At 32.1% G+C, this 17,500-nt stretch overlaps 3 protein-coding genes across 4 annotated transcripts in view; 1 reads left to right on the plus strand and 2 right to left on the minus strand.

The window, feature by feature from the left end:
* The window catches only part of NELF-B (negative elongation factor B), a 9,564-nt gene extending 8,514 nt beyond the window's left edge, over positions 1 to 1,050 (minus strand). The window contains exon 1 of the mRNA XM_042999730.2: positions 914 to 1,050. The gene's annotated coding sequence lies outside the window, so the exon portion shown is untranslated. The remainder of the gene's footprint in view (positions 1 to 913) is intronic.
* A 4,632-nt stretch (positions 1,051 to 5,682) lies between these two features.
* Positions 5,683 to 12,184, plus strand: LOC122242447 (S-phase kinase-associated protein 2). Of its 2 annotated transcripts, none has more exons than XM_042999729.2 (9): positions 5,683 to 5,832; positions 7,355 to 7,556; positions 7,735 to 7,855; positions 8,386 to 8,609; positions 8,722 to 8,830; positions 8,989 to 9,169; positions 9,303 to 9,430; positions 9,640 to 9,802; positions 10,225 to 12,184. In XM_042999729.2, the coding sequence occupies exons 1-9, from the start codon at positions 5,783 to 5,785 to the stop codon at positions 10,409 to 10,411; spliced, it is 1,365 nt and encodes a 454-aa protein (XP_042855663.1). In that variant the 5' UTR covers positions 5,683 to 5,782; the 3' UTR covers positions 10,412 to 12,184. The 2 variants fall into 2 exon arrangements, with proteins under 2 accessions (XP_042855663.1, XP_042855662.1); XM_042999728.2 differs by lacking the exon at positions 5,683 to 5,832 and adding an exon at positions 5,953 to 6,095.
* A 1,196-nt stretch (positions 12,185 to 13,380) lies between these two features.
* The window catches only part of MYPT-75D (Myosin phosphatase targeting subunit 75D), a 19,553-nt gene continuing 15,433 nt past the window's right edge, over positions 13,381 to 17,500 (minus strand). The window contains exon 10 of the mRNA XM_086554701.1: positions 13,381 to 17,500. This exon is cut by the window's right edge and continues 1,003 nt beyond it. The gene's annotated coding sequence lies outside the window, so the exon portion shown is untranslated.

Genomic DNA, 17,500 nt, shown 5'->3' on the forward strand with positions numbered 1-17,500 from the left:
GAGCGAGCGGGCAGCCCAGGCTCGCGGCCCGTGCGCCCGAGAATCTGGAAGCATTCGGATGATGTGTTCGAAAACCTCGGTATAGCGACCGTGCAAAGCCGGAATGGCCCCGGCGTGAATGGGTTAAGGGGGGCAGACACCTCTCCTTATATGGCAAAGCCCCTAAATGTTGTTAATGTGTATTGAATTTTTAAGTGATTATTATAAGGTTTTGTTTCTACCCGTAATACTCTTGATACTCGTCTTACTCTCACCAGCTACCGGGACCAGCAATGGAGCTGTGCTTTAGAAACTGGAATTAATACTAGATTCATACAAATCACAACACAAGCTATCAGAATAATATTGTGTTTACCCAATATTCAGGTTTCGGCATCCACTCCAAAGTTACCCAATCTTTTGTCACTGACATTTCCATGTAGGCCCTCCACCACAGATCATAACCATGGTGGATATCCATCAATCATTTACCATTTGCAATATAAATAGAGTTATTTCTTAACCTATGACTGCATCCCCCAAATCTACGTCTTCTAATCACCATCGCCTTAGCACCTTCGGCACTCTAGCAAAGGCCAACAAGTCTCCACGACATTTATTCAAGGGGCAAGAGCTTGGATTGACTCCTTACTTAATGATGGTTCGCTTCGGAGTTCTACAAGCTCTAATTTCCTAGACTACTCTTTGCTGAAGTTTGAGGTTGATTATGTGACAAAAGAAACCCGGTTCTATTTAGCAAATTCAAAAAACAAGGGTAACCAAGTCCTTTGTAATCATTCTGATCGTTCCTGAAGAACCAATATATTCATTGAAGTGGCTTTATATCAATCGACTGTGTGTCTCTTTCTAATGCTTATAGATATATCCAAGTTATCAAACTTTACAGCAATAAATGCACGTATATTTCACTTACTTGTCAAAATAAGAGGGCAATTCGCCCACAAAGTACAAATACAAACAAATTAGAAGCTGTTCTTGTTTACAAACATATCCGATTGTTCGTATGTTTTCTCAGATGAATACCAATGGTATATTGGCACCTGCTTTATTACAAAACTTTACCTTTAATCTATTAAGATAAGATTTTTACTCAAATATATTACCCCAACATATATAATCACGAGTTCATTAGTCATATTAATGGTAACAATTGTATGACACGATTACAGAACGCATGGAAACGAACAGTCAAATTGTGCGATGGTTCTGTTTTAAAAATATCAAAAATTAAATTTACATGTAAAAGATATATGATAATCTCAGTGACTAAATATATGGAATGAACTAAGTGAAAATGAAATATACTAAGTTTAACAAAATAGTATTTCAATCAGCGTGATTTCATTGAAATCATCACAGGATTGTAATGAAGTTACAAATTTTAAACGCTATTTATAACTTCATCGTAATTATTTACTACTATTATTATCCATCATTAACACTATGACAAATTCGATCATTTTCATTATTAGCATGTAGTCGTAGCATATTACTGTCATCATTATTACTATTATCATTATCATTATTACTATTATTATCATTATCATTATTACCATTATTATTATTATTATTAATATCATTATCATTATTATTATTATTATTATTATCATTATTATTATTATTATTATCATCATCATTATTAGTAGTAGTATTATTATCTTATTTATATATATTTATCCATATTATTATTATCATTATCATGTACTATCATCATCCCTATTTTGTTATCATCATTATCATAATTGATATTGTCATCATTATTATTTCACTATCATTATCATTGTAGTTATAAATATCACCATTACTATCATTATCATTACTATTAGTATTGCTATCATCATTATCATCATTATCATTACTATTATTGCTATCATTACTATCGTTATTATTTTTTATTATTATTATCATTACCATTATAATAATAAGTATCATTGCTACTATTGTTATTATCATGATTATCATCACTATGATGTTATCATTATCATCATTTATCATCCTTATTATTGTCATTATCATTATCCTCATCATTATCACTATCATTATATTTATCATTTCTAATATTATTATCATTATTATCATCATTATCATTTCTATCATTATTATCACTGGTATTATTATTGCTATTATTATTATCATTACTATCACTATTACAATTATTGTCATTACTTCTATCACTACTATTACAATCATCATTAAACATCTGACGTTACTTCAATATTGTATTTTGTAGTAGTGGTATTTCTATCATTATTATCATTATTAGCACTACAATTATCTTCATCATCATTATTATCTGCTTAAGTATTATCTTTATCATTATTATTATAATGTTATGAGTATTACTATTATCATTATTATTATTATCATTATCCTCGTTAACATAATCATTATCATTATCACCATCATTTTTATCAGTATCATCATTATCATTATTACCAATAATACCATCATCATTATTAATATCATCATTGTGATAAAGATAATAATGATAATAGCAACAACAACACAAAGATGAGGATACTGATAACGATAAAAACAACGATAATAATGATGATACTAATAATAATAATAATAATAATAATAATAATGATAATAATGATAATGATAATGATAATAATGATAATGATAATGATAATAATAACAATGATTATAATGATAATGACTATCATAATGATAATAATGATAATGATTACCATAATGATAATTATTATAATGATATTAACAGTAACAATGATGATAAAAATAATAACTGATAACTATGATGAATTTAGTATTAATAATGATAATCATGATGATAATTATAATTTATCATTATAATCATAATGACAAAATTAAGTATAGTAATAATGATTATAATAATGACAACGACAACAAGGAGAATGACAATTGCAATGATGATAATAATAATAATGGTATCAATGATGATGATGATAATCATAATGATAATGTAAACGATCATAATGATAGTTATAATGATAACAATAATTATAATCATTATAATAAGATAATTATAATTATTATAATAAAATAATTATCATTATCATAACAAAATAATCATCATTATCATAATAAAATAATTATCATAAAATAATTATTATAATCATTATAAAAAGATGATCAAAATAATGATAAGAATTATGGTAATGATAATGATGATGACAATAATAATTATGTTAATAATAATGGTAGAAATGATGATAACATTAATAGTAATGATATCGATGAAAACCATATCAGTGATGTTCATGATAATAATAATAATGACGATAAACATAATAATGACAATAGTGACAATAATAATGATAATGCTAATAATAATAACAATAATAATAATAATGATGATGATGATAATAATAATGATAATTATAATAATAATGATAACAAAATCAATAATAGTACTGATGATGATATTAATGATAATGATAACAACAATAATGATACTAATAATAATAATAATAATAATAATAATAATAATAATAATAATGATGATAAAATTAATATTGGCCACAATTATAATAATCATGATAATGATGATTATGATACCAATAATAATGCCATGTAGAATTATCAATCTACTTTTTTACATTATGCAAATATCGTTGATGAACTTATACAGCTGCAGGCATGCATGAACGAAAGTGAGAAAAAATCAGCATGTTCGTGTAGCATTCGAATAAAGGCTATTTGGCTAAAATACATTAAGGATAAGGTGTAATTATTGTGAAATATTAATAATATTGACTCATTAAAAATGTGAATAACGAGAAGTATCGCCTCAGGAAAGACTGAAAGTTACTATAGTTGATTATAACCGAGGGGAATTTTGGCGAGTGGGAGGGGAACATAACGATGTTCTTGAATACCTGGATATGCGTTCTGTATCAAAATATCAAACTAGCAAATATTTCGACTACTTATTTCCCAACTCTTTATAAATATCTCTGTACGTTAGAGGTGATGCCATTGTTAATAAACTTTTTTTTTTTCCAAAAATATAGGTGTTAAAAGTTATTTAGCGATTCACAACAAGGTGTGAATGGTGACTTCCTCCTCTTTTCTTGTCATCTTCATTCCCAGTGGATCTTCCTTGTCCCCTTTCCCACCCCTAGTCCCCATTTCGCACGTTTGTAAATCACATTGTAAGCAGATTGTCATAACACAGCACCTTTGACCAGAAGGAAAAACAGCATGAAAGAAACGATTTAAACAAGCCCTAGGATTAGATTTTGTCATAATTTTTTTTTGCATTTTTCCATTCCGGAGAATGGCTTCATCTGTAGTCATATACTGAGAACAAGAATAGCCCAAAATACAGTTTGAAGGACGTAAGCGAAAAAGGACGTTTGAAAGTCATTAACGGCTCTGTCGCCCTCCCCTTCCCAACACCTTCAAGCCGTGGGAATTTGAATCTGACCTGAGGGACTATCTCGGCAGCCGATATAGATGATGACAAACATTTTATAATACCGAAGAACTCATCTTAATCTTTCGTCTTTCCAAAGCTACCTGTTCTCAATCCGTGGATTTCGAAAATAATGGTAAACCCTACGGTTAACGCCTTTTAAAATAAGTGAAATGCATGAATCCGGCCAACACCCCAGAAGGAAATCAGACATCGCTGCCCGTTAAATATTCCAATAAAGCAAATAATAGTATTTGTATGTAGATTTAACCTTGACTATATTATATACTGTTGTTTAACGTGGTAATTACTATATAATTAATATATACCTGTGTCAATTGATATCAGTCAAATTCCGTTGCATTTCTACAAGTGTTATTATTATACATTGATGGACATTTCCCTATTGTAGAAAACAAGAAAATAACAATTACAAACAAACAAATGCATATGTTAATCACATAAAATATCTAATCCACAACCATACATTTCCATCAAAACAACAGATACAAGAGAAAAGGTGCTCCATATAAAACCTGTTACTTTCTATTGTAACAGAAGATACCTGTCACAATATTTAACGAAACTGAACGTACAGAAAAGCAGTAATGCAGTCCCACAGTCCCAAACATTTTCCCTGTTCGCGGTCAGTTACAAAGGGCAGGTGTTGCCATAAGGATTTTGTTTTAACTTTTTAAATGTACGGGCTGGATTTTTAAATCGTTCTGCCTACGCTCCGTTTTTTTATCATACGAATTAGTTTAATGGTAACTATTCATAAACATGTCGAAATGAAGTTTAGTTGTTCATTAGTAGGGTTCTTGTTTTTAATATCTCTGATTCATATGAGTGAGGTGAAATTGCCTCCTCACACAGGGAAATAAATGGCATTTAGGAACGAGGACAACAGAAGTTTCCATGTCCAGTTATCCCAAGCGGTTGCAGTCTCGATTTCAGAAGCGTAGTGTTTACACGTGCATGGTGATTATTCGCTCTCTGATTCACGGATGGCGCGAATTACGCTCACGTGACTTAACGAATTGATATATTGCAGTCGGAGCACGCGGCCTTGAAAAACGGAGGGAAACCAATAATGCTTCAGAGATAGAAAAATATCTTAGGAGAAATCAAATCTTGTAACTGAACAGCCAAATAGTGAAATATCCATGGATGTTTTTCGTAAAACAAGGCGGTTTCCCAATTAATTAAAGAAATATATAATGCCTTAATTAAGATTTAAAAATTAAATTTCCCGCGCGTATCAGCTGCATCACAATTGGTCGGCCCTGCTTGTCAGCCAGCCACTGATTGGTCGCTTCCACTTGTCAGCTTACCCCTGATTGGCCGCCTCCAAAAACACCAGAAGAGACAGCGCCAAAAATGAAAGCAGAGATCCCACGTCCCGGAGATGAATTTTCTCAGCAAAAAAGGTTAGTTTCATTTTAATGGCTAGGAAAAGTGTACAGGATTGTATTTAAATGTAGCACAGCTTGATAGTTTGTGAAAAAGGGATACCCGAGATTACAAAGAAGGTAAAATAAGCGAATAACGAAACGGGGAATCCTCCCGCCGCCCAGCTGATGGATGTCAACAAACTCGGCGCCGAAATTGGTCGACCTGCGAGAAGATCAAATTTTCTTTTTTCCTCGTGGTGTTCCCGCAGCTGGACAATGGACGAGGATGTTTTGCCAGGGTATGTGGGAATATTCGCTTGATCGTCCTGGGAAGGATATGGCATTTTTTAGGAAGTCTAGCGGGAAAAAACGGCAGTTGAAGTATCCGATTGGAATTCAAAAGGTAGATCTTTGGCGCAAAGTACGGGTTTACTTTTATGTACTCTCGATGCCTTTTTTTCGGAAGTTTGAAAATAATTCCGAAACCACGAATGCTTAGACAAGATTTAACGCCAAATGTATTTACTATTGTGTGATTTCTGTACAACAAAGTGTATTTACGATACGGAGTATTGTTATATGAGTGTCTTCCAAATGGGCGGCAAAGTCCGAGGGTTTCTTGTGCATGATAAAAAATAACTCGAGAATATCCATGATGCAGATTGTTATTTAGTAAATAACAAAGAAAATAGGGGTGATTATCACCGAACATTACGAAATTAGGATCACATGCAGAATGAGTGCTGTGTAATGAGAGAATAAAACCACGAAATGTATCACAATGGGTAAGGGGGGAAATGGACTTCTTGATTTACTTTCTGAGCAGTAGTTTTCTGAAGCCATTTATATGCTGCTAAAGTATCTATTTACTGTTTTTAATGCTGTTATTCTTATGAATTGCATAGACTGCATAATCAGGCACTGTAGTATGAAACTTGAATAGACTGTAAAGATACTATGCATGACATCATAAATTGTGATAATAATTATTTAAAATATTCAGAGGCATGCTCCAGTTTTTCTGAGTTTTACAATTGTGATAGGTTTATATTGTAATTGGTAAAGAAGTTTTGCAAATCCATTGCTGCAGGTTACTGTTAGTTATTAAGCCATGCTTTGGTTCCCATTTTGAATTTTCAGTAACTAATTTAATCTTGTAATATTTTGTCTGAAAACAAAGACTGTTGACCTAGAGGAATAAATCTAGGATAATGGCCATAAAGAACTCAAAATAACATGTTTAGGTATAAAAGAGGTCTTCAAAATAGACAAGCTAAACCTATTTATAGTGACTTCACTATTCAGATTCTATGCAATTTTGTTAGTTAATTGAAAGCTGTAAGTTAACACTTTCTATATTAATAACTAGATGTATCTGAAAAGAAATCTTATTATGAATTAAGACCCATCTCTGCCAACTGTATAGTACAGAATTTAATGTTCAGAAAGAATTAGATTGCTACAAGGTTCTTTGGGTAAAGAACAAGACATTTATAATGATTTCTACTGTATGGTTATTATAGCTCAGGAAATAATGAACTACTTTTGCTTTTGACAGAAAACGAAGTTATGATAAAGAAAACAGCAACAGTAACATGAAGTGTAGCAAATGGAGTTTAGGTGGAGATGTTGGCACAGATCCTCCACTCCTAGCAGACATGGGCCTGTCTATCCTGCAGGATGAGGAGGAGATGACAGGACCCACCCCCACTCCACCAGCCACTGAAGTCAACACAAGCAACCCTCCTCCAGCACCAAAGGTAAGGATCACTGCCACTATGCAGACTCACTGGAAATGTCTCATCTACTTTTCTCTCCTCTATCATATGCAATATATTATTAGTGATTCATATTTAAGGGTTAGAATCACAAACATTTTTATCATATGTATTCATTGTTGTATTTGTTAAAAGTCTACTTATAACTTTTCTTTCCCAGGTATTGCAACAGTCAAATCAAAATGTAGTCAGTCATGGTTCCTTTCTTCCCGATGACTTAGTTAATGAAGAAGAATTTTTTGTTTACAAAAGGAGAAGATTAGATGCCATTGCAGGTGATGGTAAGTGAAGATAATCAACATTAATTGGCCACTTTGTCTATCAGTAATGTTACTAACACATCTGCTAATTACAATTGCCTCTGCACTACACCAAAATCTAATGAGCCTCCACCATGTATACTTTGGCAAGGTAGAGCTTGTAGACTTTACTGGGATCTGTCATCAAATAGGTAACCAAACCAAGCTTGGTCTTCCCCAAATTTATGTGGTAGAGGTTTGTTGGCCTTTGCCATAGCACTGAAAGCACAAATACTATGGCAATGCACCACTATTAGATTGTAGATGTACCATCCTAGATAGAATTCAAAATTACAAAAAAACAAATCCCATTTTGAAAAACCATTATCAGTTAGTTTGTAACATTTAAGACTCTGATTTTCTGATTCTATTCTTTCTTCTAAAGATGCTTATTTTAAATTCAACAATCTTTTTAGTAAGACATGCAAAGATGTTTACTTGTTCATGACATTGAAGATTTTTAATGTACCACATTGTTTTTATATACTAATATTACTTTCGTATCTTTGCAGACAAATTCAACCGTATGTCAGATGAATTAATTTTAGCAGTTTTTCGATGGCTCCCAAAGTTTATGTTGGCAAGATGTGCACAGGTGTGCCGGCGATGGAAACGGCTTGCTTTTGATGAATCTCTTTGGCGAAGACTTGATCTTGGTGGAAAGACCCTCAATCCTGGGGTAGTAGGCAGAGTTATTCTCAGAGGATCTTGCATACTTAGACTTGCAAAAGCTGAGGTAAGAGAACTCATTGACATGAAACTCCTATTTGCCTTACATCAACCGTGCAATATTTTTGTAATTATATTGTTTGATAATTAAGTGTATTTATGTAATTTTGTTTTCACAGGTGGATGGTCCAATTTTTTCACCACAGCTTCAATATCTTCCTAGTCTACCTCCCATCAGGAGTAAACTGCAGTACTTAGATCTTAGTATGGCTGCAATAGAGCCTCCAGGTGAGTCAACTTTGTTGCAGTCACTTAAATTTTACAACAAATTTGGAATATAGTAATGTAATCTTTTGAATTAAAAGGATGTGTCATTTAGGAATTGAGATTGGATAGCAATTGCAAAATAAGAATGTCTTTATGTTTATACTGCTTTTATCTTTCAGCACTTGAGGAGTTGTTGAGTGTGTGTTTCGACCTGAAGAAATTGAGTCTGGAGCATTGCACTGTAAACCAGACAATCTGCACACACATTGCCAACAACCCAAATTTAGATACGCTTAATATGGCCATGTGTTATGGCTTGAACCACTCTTGTATTGTTAATATACTCTCTAATTGTAAAAAGTAAGTTGTTATTGTTTTGTGATGAAAATGAAATTATATGGATAATCATTCAGACATTTTCATTTTTGTTATTGATATTTCCTTTTGTTATGAATATTTTCTTTAAACCTTACACATTTTTTTTTTTTTACAGACTCGTAAGCTTAAATCTAGCTTGGACAGGATTGTCTACAGAGGATCTTAGGGTAATATGCCGTCGTTTTCCTAAATCCCTTGAACGTTTGAACATTTCTGGTTGCAGAAACACATTATCAGATACACGTAAGTATGTCTTGGTATATGTTTATTCTACCGTGTTGAGTGCATTTGCATAGAAATTGTAAACTTAGGGATTTATAAGATGCACCCCTTCTCTGTATCAGTAATAATATTTTCTATTTTGTAATAAGATTTTAGTGTAGGAAATTGTAACACTTATTTCACATGCTCTGACAGTTAATTTATTGTTATTATTTCATTTTGGATTGCAGATGTAAGATTGTTGGCTGAACAGTCACCTAGCCTAGTAGAATTAGATGTGAGTGATTGCACTCAGCTAACTGCTGCTTCTGTGTCCACAATGATTAGTGAACTACGGCATGCAGAATACTTAGCCTTTTCACGTTGCTACACCATACAGCCAGATGCTTACCTGTAAGTTGTACTGTGAGTTCAATTTTTATATATAATGGACCCCCCCTCCCCCTCCTCCTCAAGTCAATACAAACACAATTATCAGTAATCAATTACCTTATATTATGTGCTATAAAATGTAATCATGCATGTAGTAATTACCATTTTTGCACTGATGAAATCCATTAACTTCTCTCTTGTAACAGTATGCATTCAAGGTAGGGCTGTATTAGATGGCCAAGGGTCATAAGTTTCAGTACCACTTGAGGGTTATGAATATTTGGACATAAAACAAGTTGATATTTCTCCATTTAATCACTTACCTCAGGCAATCAAGCAACCTGTACTGTTAGCCCTTGTTATGTTTATCTTTTTTTGGTAGGTTGAATATATTAATGCATAATTGTCATCAGCATTAAGAACTTGATTTTCACAATTTTCAGGGAGTTGAAGTCCATGCCACATCTGTTATACTTGGATTTGTATGGCATACTGAATGAGAGTGCCCTCAGCACCCTACGACAAAGCCTGCCACACATACAAATCAACAAATATCTATTTTCCTCTGTGGCCCGGCCCACAGTGGGTATCCGCAGAACATCTGTGTGGGGACTGAGGGTCAGAGACTAAGTCCATCAATTCAAGTTTACAAAGCCTTGTTGATGGACTTCCCAAAGACCTAACAAGTAGTCATGTAAACACTAGTGCCTTATTTATTGACAAATGTGATCTGACTGAAACAGATACCAAGGCATTTAACAAATATATGCAATGAAACTTGCAAAAGACCACTCGTGAGGTGAGTATGGAATAGATATCAGAAATGCTCTATTGTAAATAACCGGCTAGTGTATTCCAGTGCAACGTGAATAAAACAAAAGAAGTGATGTATGAATTGTATGAATGCAAAGAATGACAATGTTTTACAGTGATGCGAATGATTCATTAAGAGAGGACTTTCCAGAATTGTATGTATGTTATATATCCATGTGGTGGTATCAAGGGGTTTCACATATCCTCTGTGCTTTATAATGCAAGGTTGATTAATTTCTTTTAAAGCACTGCCAACAAATACATCATACTGTACTTTTTGTTCTGATAATTACCATAAAGAAAATTGTGAAAATTCTTAGCTATTTGGAGTAATACTACAACAAAAATAATGCCTGAATGATCAAGCAGTTGCATGTTTTGTATTTGTTTATTTCCTCATCATTCCAAACCAGAATACATAGATGTGACATTAGTTTTCAATATCGTTATATTTGTCACCACCTTTTTGCTAAACATGAAGCAAAGATTTCATGCTTTCATAGTTCATTGTTGAATGCCATTAAGTTTCTTGTTTGTTCTTTATTGTTATTTACATCTTAGTGGTAACATTCAGTCATGATTTTGTTGCTCAATATAGATTAATCAGTATGTGCCTGAGAAAATAAAGGACACTTCCAAGAGATACCCGTAAACTGTGTTCTGCCTTCTCATCTGTGGTTCTGAGAATTCTTGTAGGTTTATACATGCCCTCTGTAAAATTGCATTATGTTTTTAATCTGCTTTAAACCTTTAGTTCTGTATCATTGTAAGCAGTATTGTTTATTATTACTATAAAGAGTAAATAGAGTATTGCAGTTATTAGTGAGATCGTTAAATATGATGAATGAGTTGTGTCCTTAGTTGTTGTTGTATGATTTTTTTTACAGGCTTTATCATGGGAAAATTGAGAGTTAAAGATGTCATTACATGGTTTGTTATAATTTTCTTGAGAACTGAATGTAATCAGCTAGAGAACAAGATGTATTGAGGAAGACAGCACTAAGACATTTGTTCACGATAGCAATAAGGGATGTATTATAAGAAACAAAATTTATATCATTACAAAATTATATCATAACAGTAGATAGTAGAATTCCCACATATGATTTTATGTAGTGACAATTTTGTTAGTTGTATAAACCACCTTATCTGTGATAGAATTCTTTTATGCCACAGTTCCATGTTATCATTGTGAGTTATTTGCTCTATTGTAAGGGACAAACTTGGTGAAGAAACATTAGGTATGGATTTGTTTATTTTAATTTAGAAAGTAAATATGATTTATAATAATTACTTAAACTGCCAATACATTGTTTATTTAGCCAATATTCATTGCATCTCATCAAACATTACTGTTTTTGTTAATAAATTTGATCTTTCGTTTCTCATTATTTTGTGCATGGCTTTCATGCAGCTTCACCGAGAATGAACATTTGTAGAGTTTACATTTAGTTTGGAATTTTGTTAGAATTTCAATGAATTTCATTGTTAAAAATTAATTTCTAAGATTGAGCATTCAATGCTTAGAATTAATAAATAATTGTATGATGTAAATGGGTAGTAACTATTAGATTAAAAGTGTGTTTATAATTTTAGTTTTATTACCATTGCAATGATCACTTACCCTATAGCAGACAGGGGATAGATTCACTTGCCCAGTCTCTAGGGTGGGCTTTATTTCAGAGCATGACAGCATCTTGCAACATAACCTGACTTTTCACTCTTAGTCACACATGATAAAGCTAGAGCCATTTTTGTTGTATTACTGTATTTAGAGACTTAAATTTGTCATGGCAGAGGCTCTATTTTCTCTGTACACAGTGTGATAGAATTATTGCTGTTTTGTGGGTGGACAAAATGCAATTTTATTTTTTCGCATTTATGTAGTCATGAACGAATATGAAACGAATAATCATCCACAATGAAGATAGCATGAAGAGAAAGGAAACTTGAGCTTATGACTGTAAGTGCCACAGTAAAAGGCATCCCAAGTGGCACAGGGGCACATTGTAGTCATTGGGCATGGTATGAGTCACTTTCCCCTTCCTATTCTGCCTGCACATCCTTCTGTGGTACTTTGGAGCAAGAGGTTGGCAAGTAGCTGTATGCCAACGCTCTATAAAGATAGTGGGTGCCATTCAAGGCTCCCTCTCCTACTGGTGCTAGAAGAAAGTGGTACCATTTAGGTTTTAGATGTTGGGTGAAACCCATTTTGCTTTATATTATGGCAATTATAGTAATTCTGATTGCAATTGTCATCACCACTCGCCTATTACTAAGCAACACGTACGTCATGATGCCCATGCCAGAGCTCCTGTGTCATGTATGTCATGACTATCCACTTGCAGTGGGTTAAATATACTTACTTTAATATGAAAATGGTTTTGTAATAATACTATAGTTTACATCCATTGTTTCAAATATTCATCCTTGTTTTGGTCTGGCAACATTTTGATGCACACTTTTAACTTGTTTTAACTACTGACTTTGTAAGAGAGTTGAAATGCCTTGTATCATTTTTCCATCTAAAAATATGCAACAGCTTTAGGTAACCTTTCAAAAATTAAATAATCACTAAACATAATTTTGGCCATATAATACTTTTTTTTTTTTTCATTTAACATAAATTTAAATTGAAATCCATAATAGCATTTTTGTGTGGAACAGAACATAAGATTTCAGTTCATGTATGCACAGATATGGTAATGCATTTTTTTTCGAGTCTTACACAAATCTACCGAAATTCTTGTCAATGAAAAGGGTCAATGAAATCATGGATCTTTATATTTGATTATTATTTAGCAGTAGGGCCACAACAAATCATAACAACATGGCATACCTACATGGTAAGGCCACACTAATATATACACACATCAGATACATATATATCAGTTCATGCACTGCTGACAGGATACACTGGATTCTTCTTTCTATATAATTGTGCAGTTAATTATTTCTTGTGGTTACATTTCTGCATACAGGTATCTTTGCAGTATATACTCGATATATTTCTGCTGTAAAGGAGTATACAAATTTGTACAACATAACCTCAAGAGCGCCATAAAATAAAGTCAGAAATAATGGTCCACAATATCAGATTAACCATTTCAGTTCTTGGTATAATGCTTATGTTCCTTCCAAGTTCAAGCCATACTGCTGTAGTGTTAATGCCATTGCTATTTGAATCAATATATAGTATTGTTACATATACCTGATTACTAGACAATTCCATTTATCAAATAACCTAAATATTCCATGTATCTATATCTTATGCTACAACATTTCTATTAAAAAAGATATTACTTTATTAGATATATCAGACAGTGAGAGTTTTAAATTGTGGCTAAATAAGAACCATTATTTTCAGAAAATACACCTGACACATCCCAGATTTCCGCTGAATTCATCAAGTTTTAAATTAAGTACAACATATCATTGCTTGTGCATATGGATACACTGACCTTTCATCTCCTAGTGCAAACCCTTTAGCTATGGACATCAGTAAAACTACATCTATAGAGATTCAGTTAAGAACAATGAAGTTATGTACGAGGTCGAGATGACAGACTGAACATCCTCGAAAAATAAATCCGTATATGATTGTTGAAAATGATCTGGCATATCGACAACTAAGCTATGGTACATATCCATATATTTTTAAATACAGGAAAGGCTGCAATCAGGTATTTGATAATGAGTCCAAAACAAAAATTGTAAATTTCTTTATATCAAGAAGAGCCAAACAATTGTTACTTTTAGTATATATTCATTTATGGCACTATCATGAGATAAGTATTATATTGATTATCATACAATTAGTGACACTCGGTAGCAGTTATTGCTTTAATCTTGTGGCACTTCACTAAGTGAAGAGAGACTAGTTATTTCCTAACCTTTTCTCTGCAATACTTAAAATATCAATATATACACATATATTTCAACATTCACAGGGTAATGTGCTGGGTGACAACTCTAAAGGAATAAGATTTATAATTTCATTGCATGTGTTGCACAAGAACAACTACTAACATTGGTTATGCATGTGTTTATAAATTAAGCCATTTTTTCTAGGAACTAACACTAAGAAAGATCTTAAAATGCCAAGAAGTTTGTGTCATGTACTCATTGTCTCACTATTCTGGAATATATTCTAATTACATTTACTTGTGCTGAATTAGCTACTTGTCTTACGATTCACATTTCACTCGGCATCTGTTCTCGCTCTAAATAAAATTGAACACAAAGTATAATGTTCATATGAGAATGAACTTTACAAGCTTAAATTTCATATACTTCATCAAATTAACTATCTTACTGAACACTAGTAATAAGGCCTCAACTGATGGACTTTTCTCTGAATGTATATTATAAGACACTTTATGCTGAATAGAAAGAGAAGAAAAATAAAAGACAAAGAAAAGGCAAATAAAGTAATCCCACTCCTATCTAACATTGCAGTTACCAACTGTGAGTGCTGGATAGCATTTGTGCTCATTCCTCAAAGATTTTAAAGGTCCATGCACAAAATGGATTTAAAAATCATTCTATACTACATTGCAAACCTTGCAAAATGAATTCTACTTAAATTTTATTTTCAGAAATAAATAGCCCTGGAATGTAACAGTGTCATATGGTTAATATTATTGCTAGTTATATTCAATAATTGACTCCTAAATTCTATGTATTAGCATATCATGCAGATTAACAGTCAATAATATATGTATATACCGTATATATATATTTAGCTCTTAAAATCCATCACAACATGTGCATATTGACAAAGTACCTAACTATTTCTAGCTTATATTCACTCACTCTTCACAAACTGCCATTCTATGTTATCACAAATACAGCTTTCATAACAAGTTAAGGTAATTGTTAGAGTAAGTACTTCATTTTGCAAAACAGAATATTATGCTTAAGTGAACAAGTGCACATACTCTGGAATATAATTACTACTTCAACTGTTCTTAAACTTTTCATATGGTCCTGTTTAACAAAATACTAATGTCATATGCAATTATCACCTGCGATACAGCCATGGTATCACGTGGATAAGAATACATAAGCAAGCCTATTTTCAGTCACTAATATTAGCCTAACTAGTATATTATAATCTTGCTGCCATATCTTATATTCACTTTTCTTGAAACTCTTTTCAAAACATTCTATTTTACATGCAAAATATATATTCAAAGTTTCTTGTATCTACTTCCATCTGGAATAAACTAAGATCCACATCTAAATAAGGAAAATAAGGCAAGATATACTTTGTACATTAGATCATAAAAAAAAACTCAGAGCATGAAAGCATGAAGAGCAAAATCACCTATAACAAAAATAAAAGAAAAAAAGTTGGTATTTTGTCCTGTTTATTCTGCTTCCATTGTTTCTAGATTCCTTAAGCACAATCCAGTTTAAAAGGAAATATGAAGGCTAAAGTTCAAAAGGCTAATAATCAAAATATGATATAGATGGTAATCCTTAGGTTATAAAAAGCAACAAGCTAATGATGTTACTCTGAATTTTTCCCACTACTGCATTGGAAAAAAGTATAGGAAATACTTTTTTTCATTCCAATTTCTCTTAATCAATAACCATATAGCAAAAAGAAACACACTCAAAAATAAAAGGAAAAATAAGATAGAAACATTCATTCACACATTTAAAAGCCAACATTAATACCCACTTTATTTAATGGAATTCCTTTAACTGGTTCTTAGAGCTTAAACTCATTAAATATGATACAGGGTGGATTAACTTTCCATTACCTTTCAAAATTTAATGGTATGTTGACAATCTTAAAAAATAACAAGTATACATTATGCTATTTTTAGGTCAATTAATGGGTTACATTTTAGTTATTACTAACAAAGCCTTCATACTCTTTTTAGGAACTGAACATTTTTTAATACCCTAGATGGATTTATTTCCTTCAATAAACTGGCACTGTTAAAATTATAAATATTTTACATAGGTAAACATGTTTTTTCATCAGTCAGTTTAGGATCAATCAAAAATATGAAACCGACCGAGCATCAAGACCTGATTAATGGAAGACTGGTGATGCTTCAGTTTAATGGTAAATAAAAAGGGGAAAACCTGCTGGTGCTGTGTTGGGAAAGAGACAATAATAATAAGAAGACTATGCTCTGCAGTTAGTAATGATCCTCAAAATATACACAATAACAGTTAAAAACTTGTGTTCGAGGGCCGAACTTATCACAATTTGTGGAACATTTTAAAAATCTCATGTGGGAGAAAACTTAGAACAACACAGCCCACATCTTGGTCAAGCAAACATTCCAATACATATAGAAACATCAATGAAAACAAGCCATGACATTAACTGCATGCTGTTATCTTGATGTATTAGGTAATTTCATAAATATTAACTACATTTCATATTTCCTTGCAGAAAAATATGTATGCCTCATATATTTTTTCATATTTCCATATTGCACATAACTCTAATCTGTAAAAGTAATTACAGTAAAATACCATTTGAATTTACACACTATTTAACTTTAGAATCCATAAACTATAATCCTATGTTAGCAATGTTTCCCAACTTTTACATTTATTAATATCTTATTTACTATTTTTTGAGGTTGAGTGGGGGAAATCAACACTGTTTCAATAATTCTTTTATAGTTCTGATGTCCACGAATATGGTATTATGCAATGATCAAAAGTTCAAAATGGATAGAGAACTTTTGATCCCTTTTCTCTTCAAAACACTTTTTGCACTGACTCTTTTTAACATTTTCTCTGGGAAGATTTATAACCTTCTGACATTTGAAGAAACAAATGCAATTCATAATCATTTATCTCAAAATATATATATATATCTCATATCTTTTTACATCATCCTTATTGGCACTTTCATTTAGTACTTGCCCAGAA

This window comes from Penaeus japonicus, unplaced genomic scaffold (genome assembly GCF_977035675.1).
Source record: "Penaeus japonicus unplaced genomic scaffold, GWHDUDI00000001_assembly GWHDUDI00000030, whole genome shotgun sequence".
Classification (NCBI taxonomy): Eukaryota; Metazoa; Arthropoda; class Malacostraca; order Decapoda; family Penaeidae; genus Penaeus; species Penaeus japonicus.

Excerpts from the sequence above, each read along its gene's own strand:
- LOC122242447 (XM_042999728.2), top strand. The coding sequence starts at position 5,983 with ATGGATGTCAACAAACTCGGCGCCGAAATTGGTCGACCTGCGAGAAGA. Across the intron at positions 6,096-7,354 it reads GACGAGGATGTTTTGCCAGG|AAAACGAAGTTATGATAAAG; the intron begins GTATGTGGGAAT and ends TGCTTTTGACAG. Across the intron at positions 9,431-9,639 it reads AAACACATTATCAGATACAC|ATGTAAGATTGTTGGCTGAA; the intron begins GTAAGTATGTCT and ends TTTGGATTGCAG.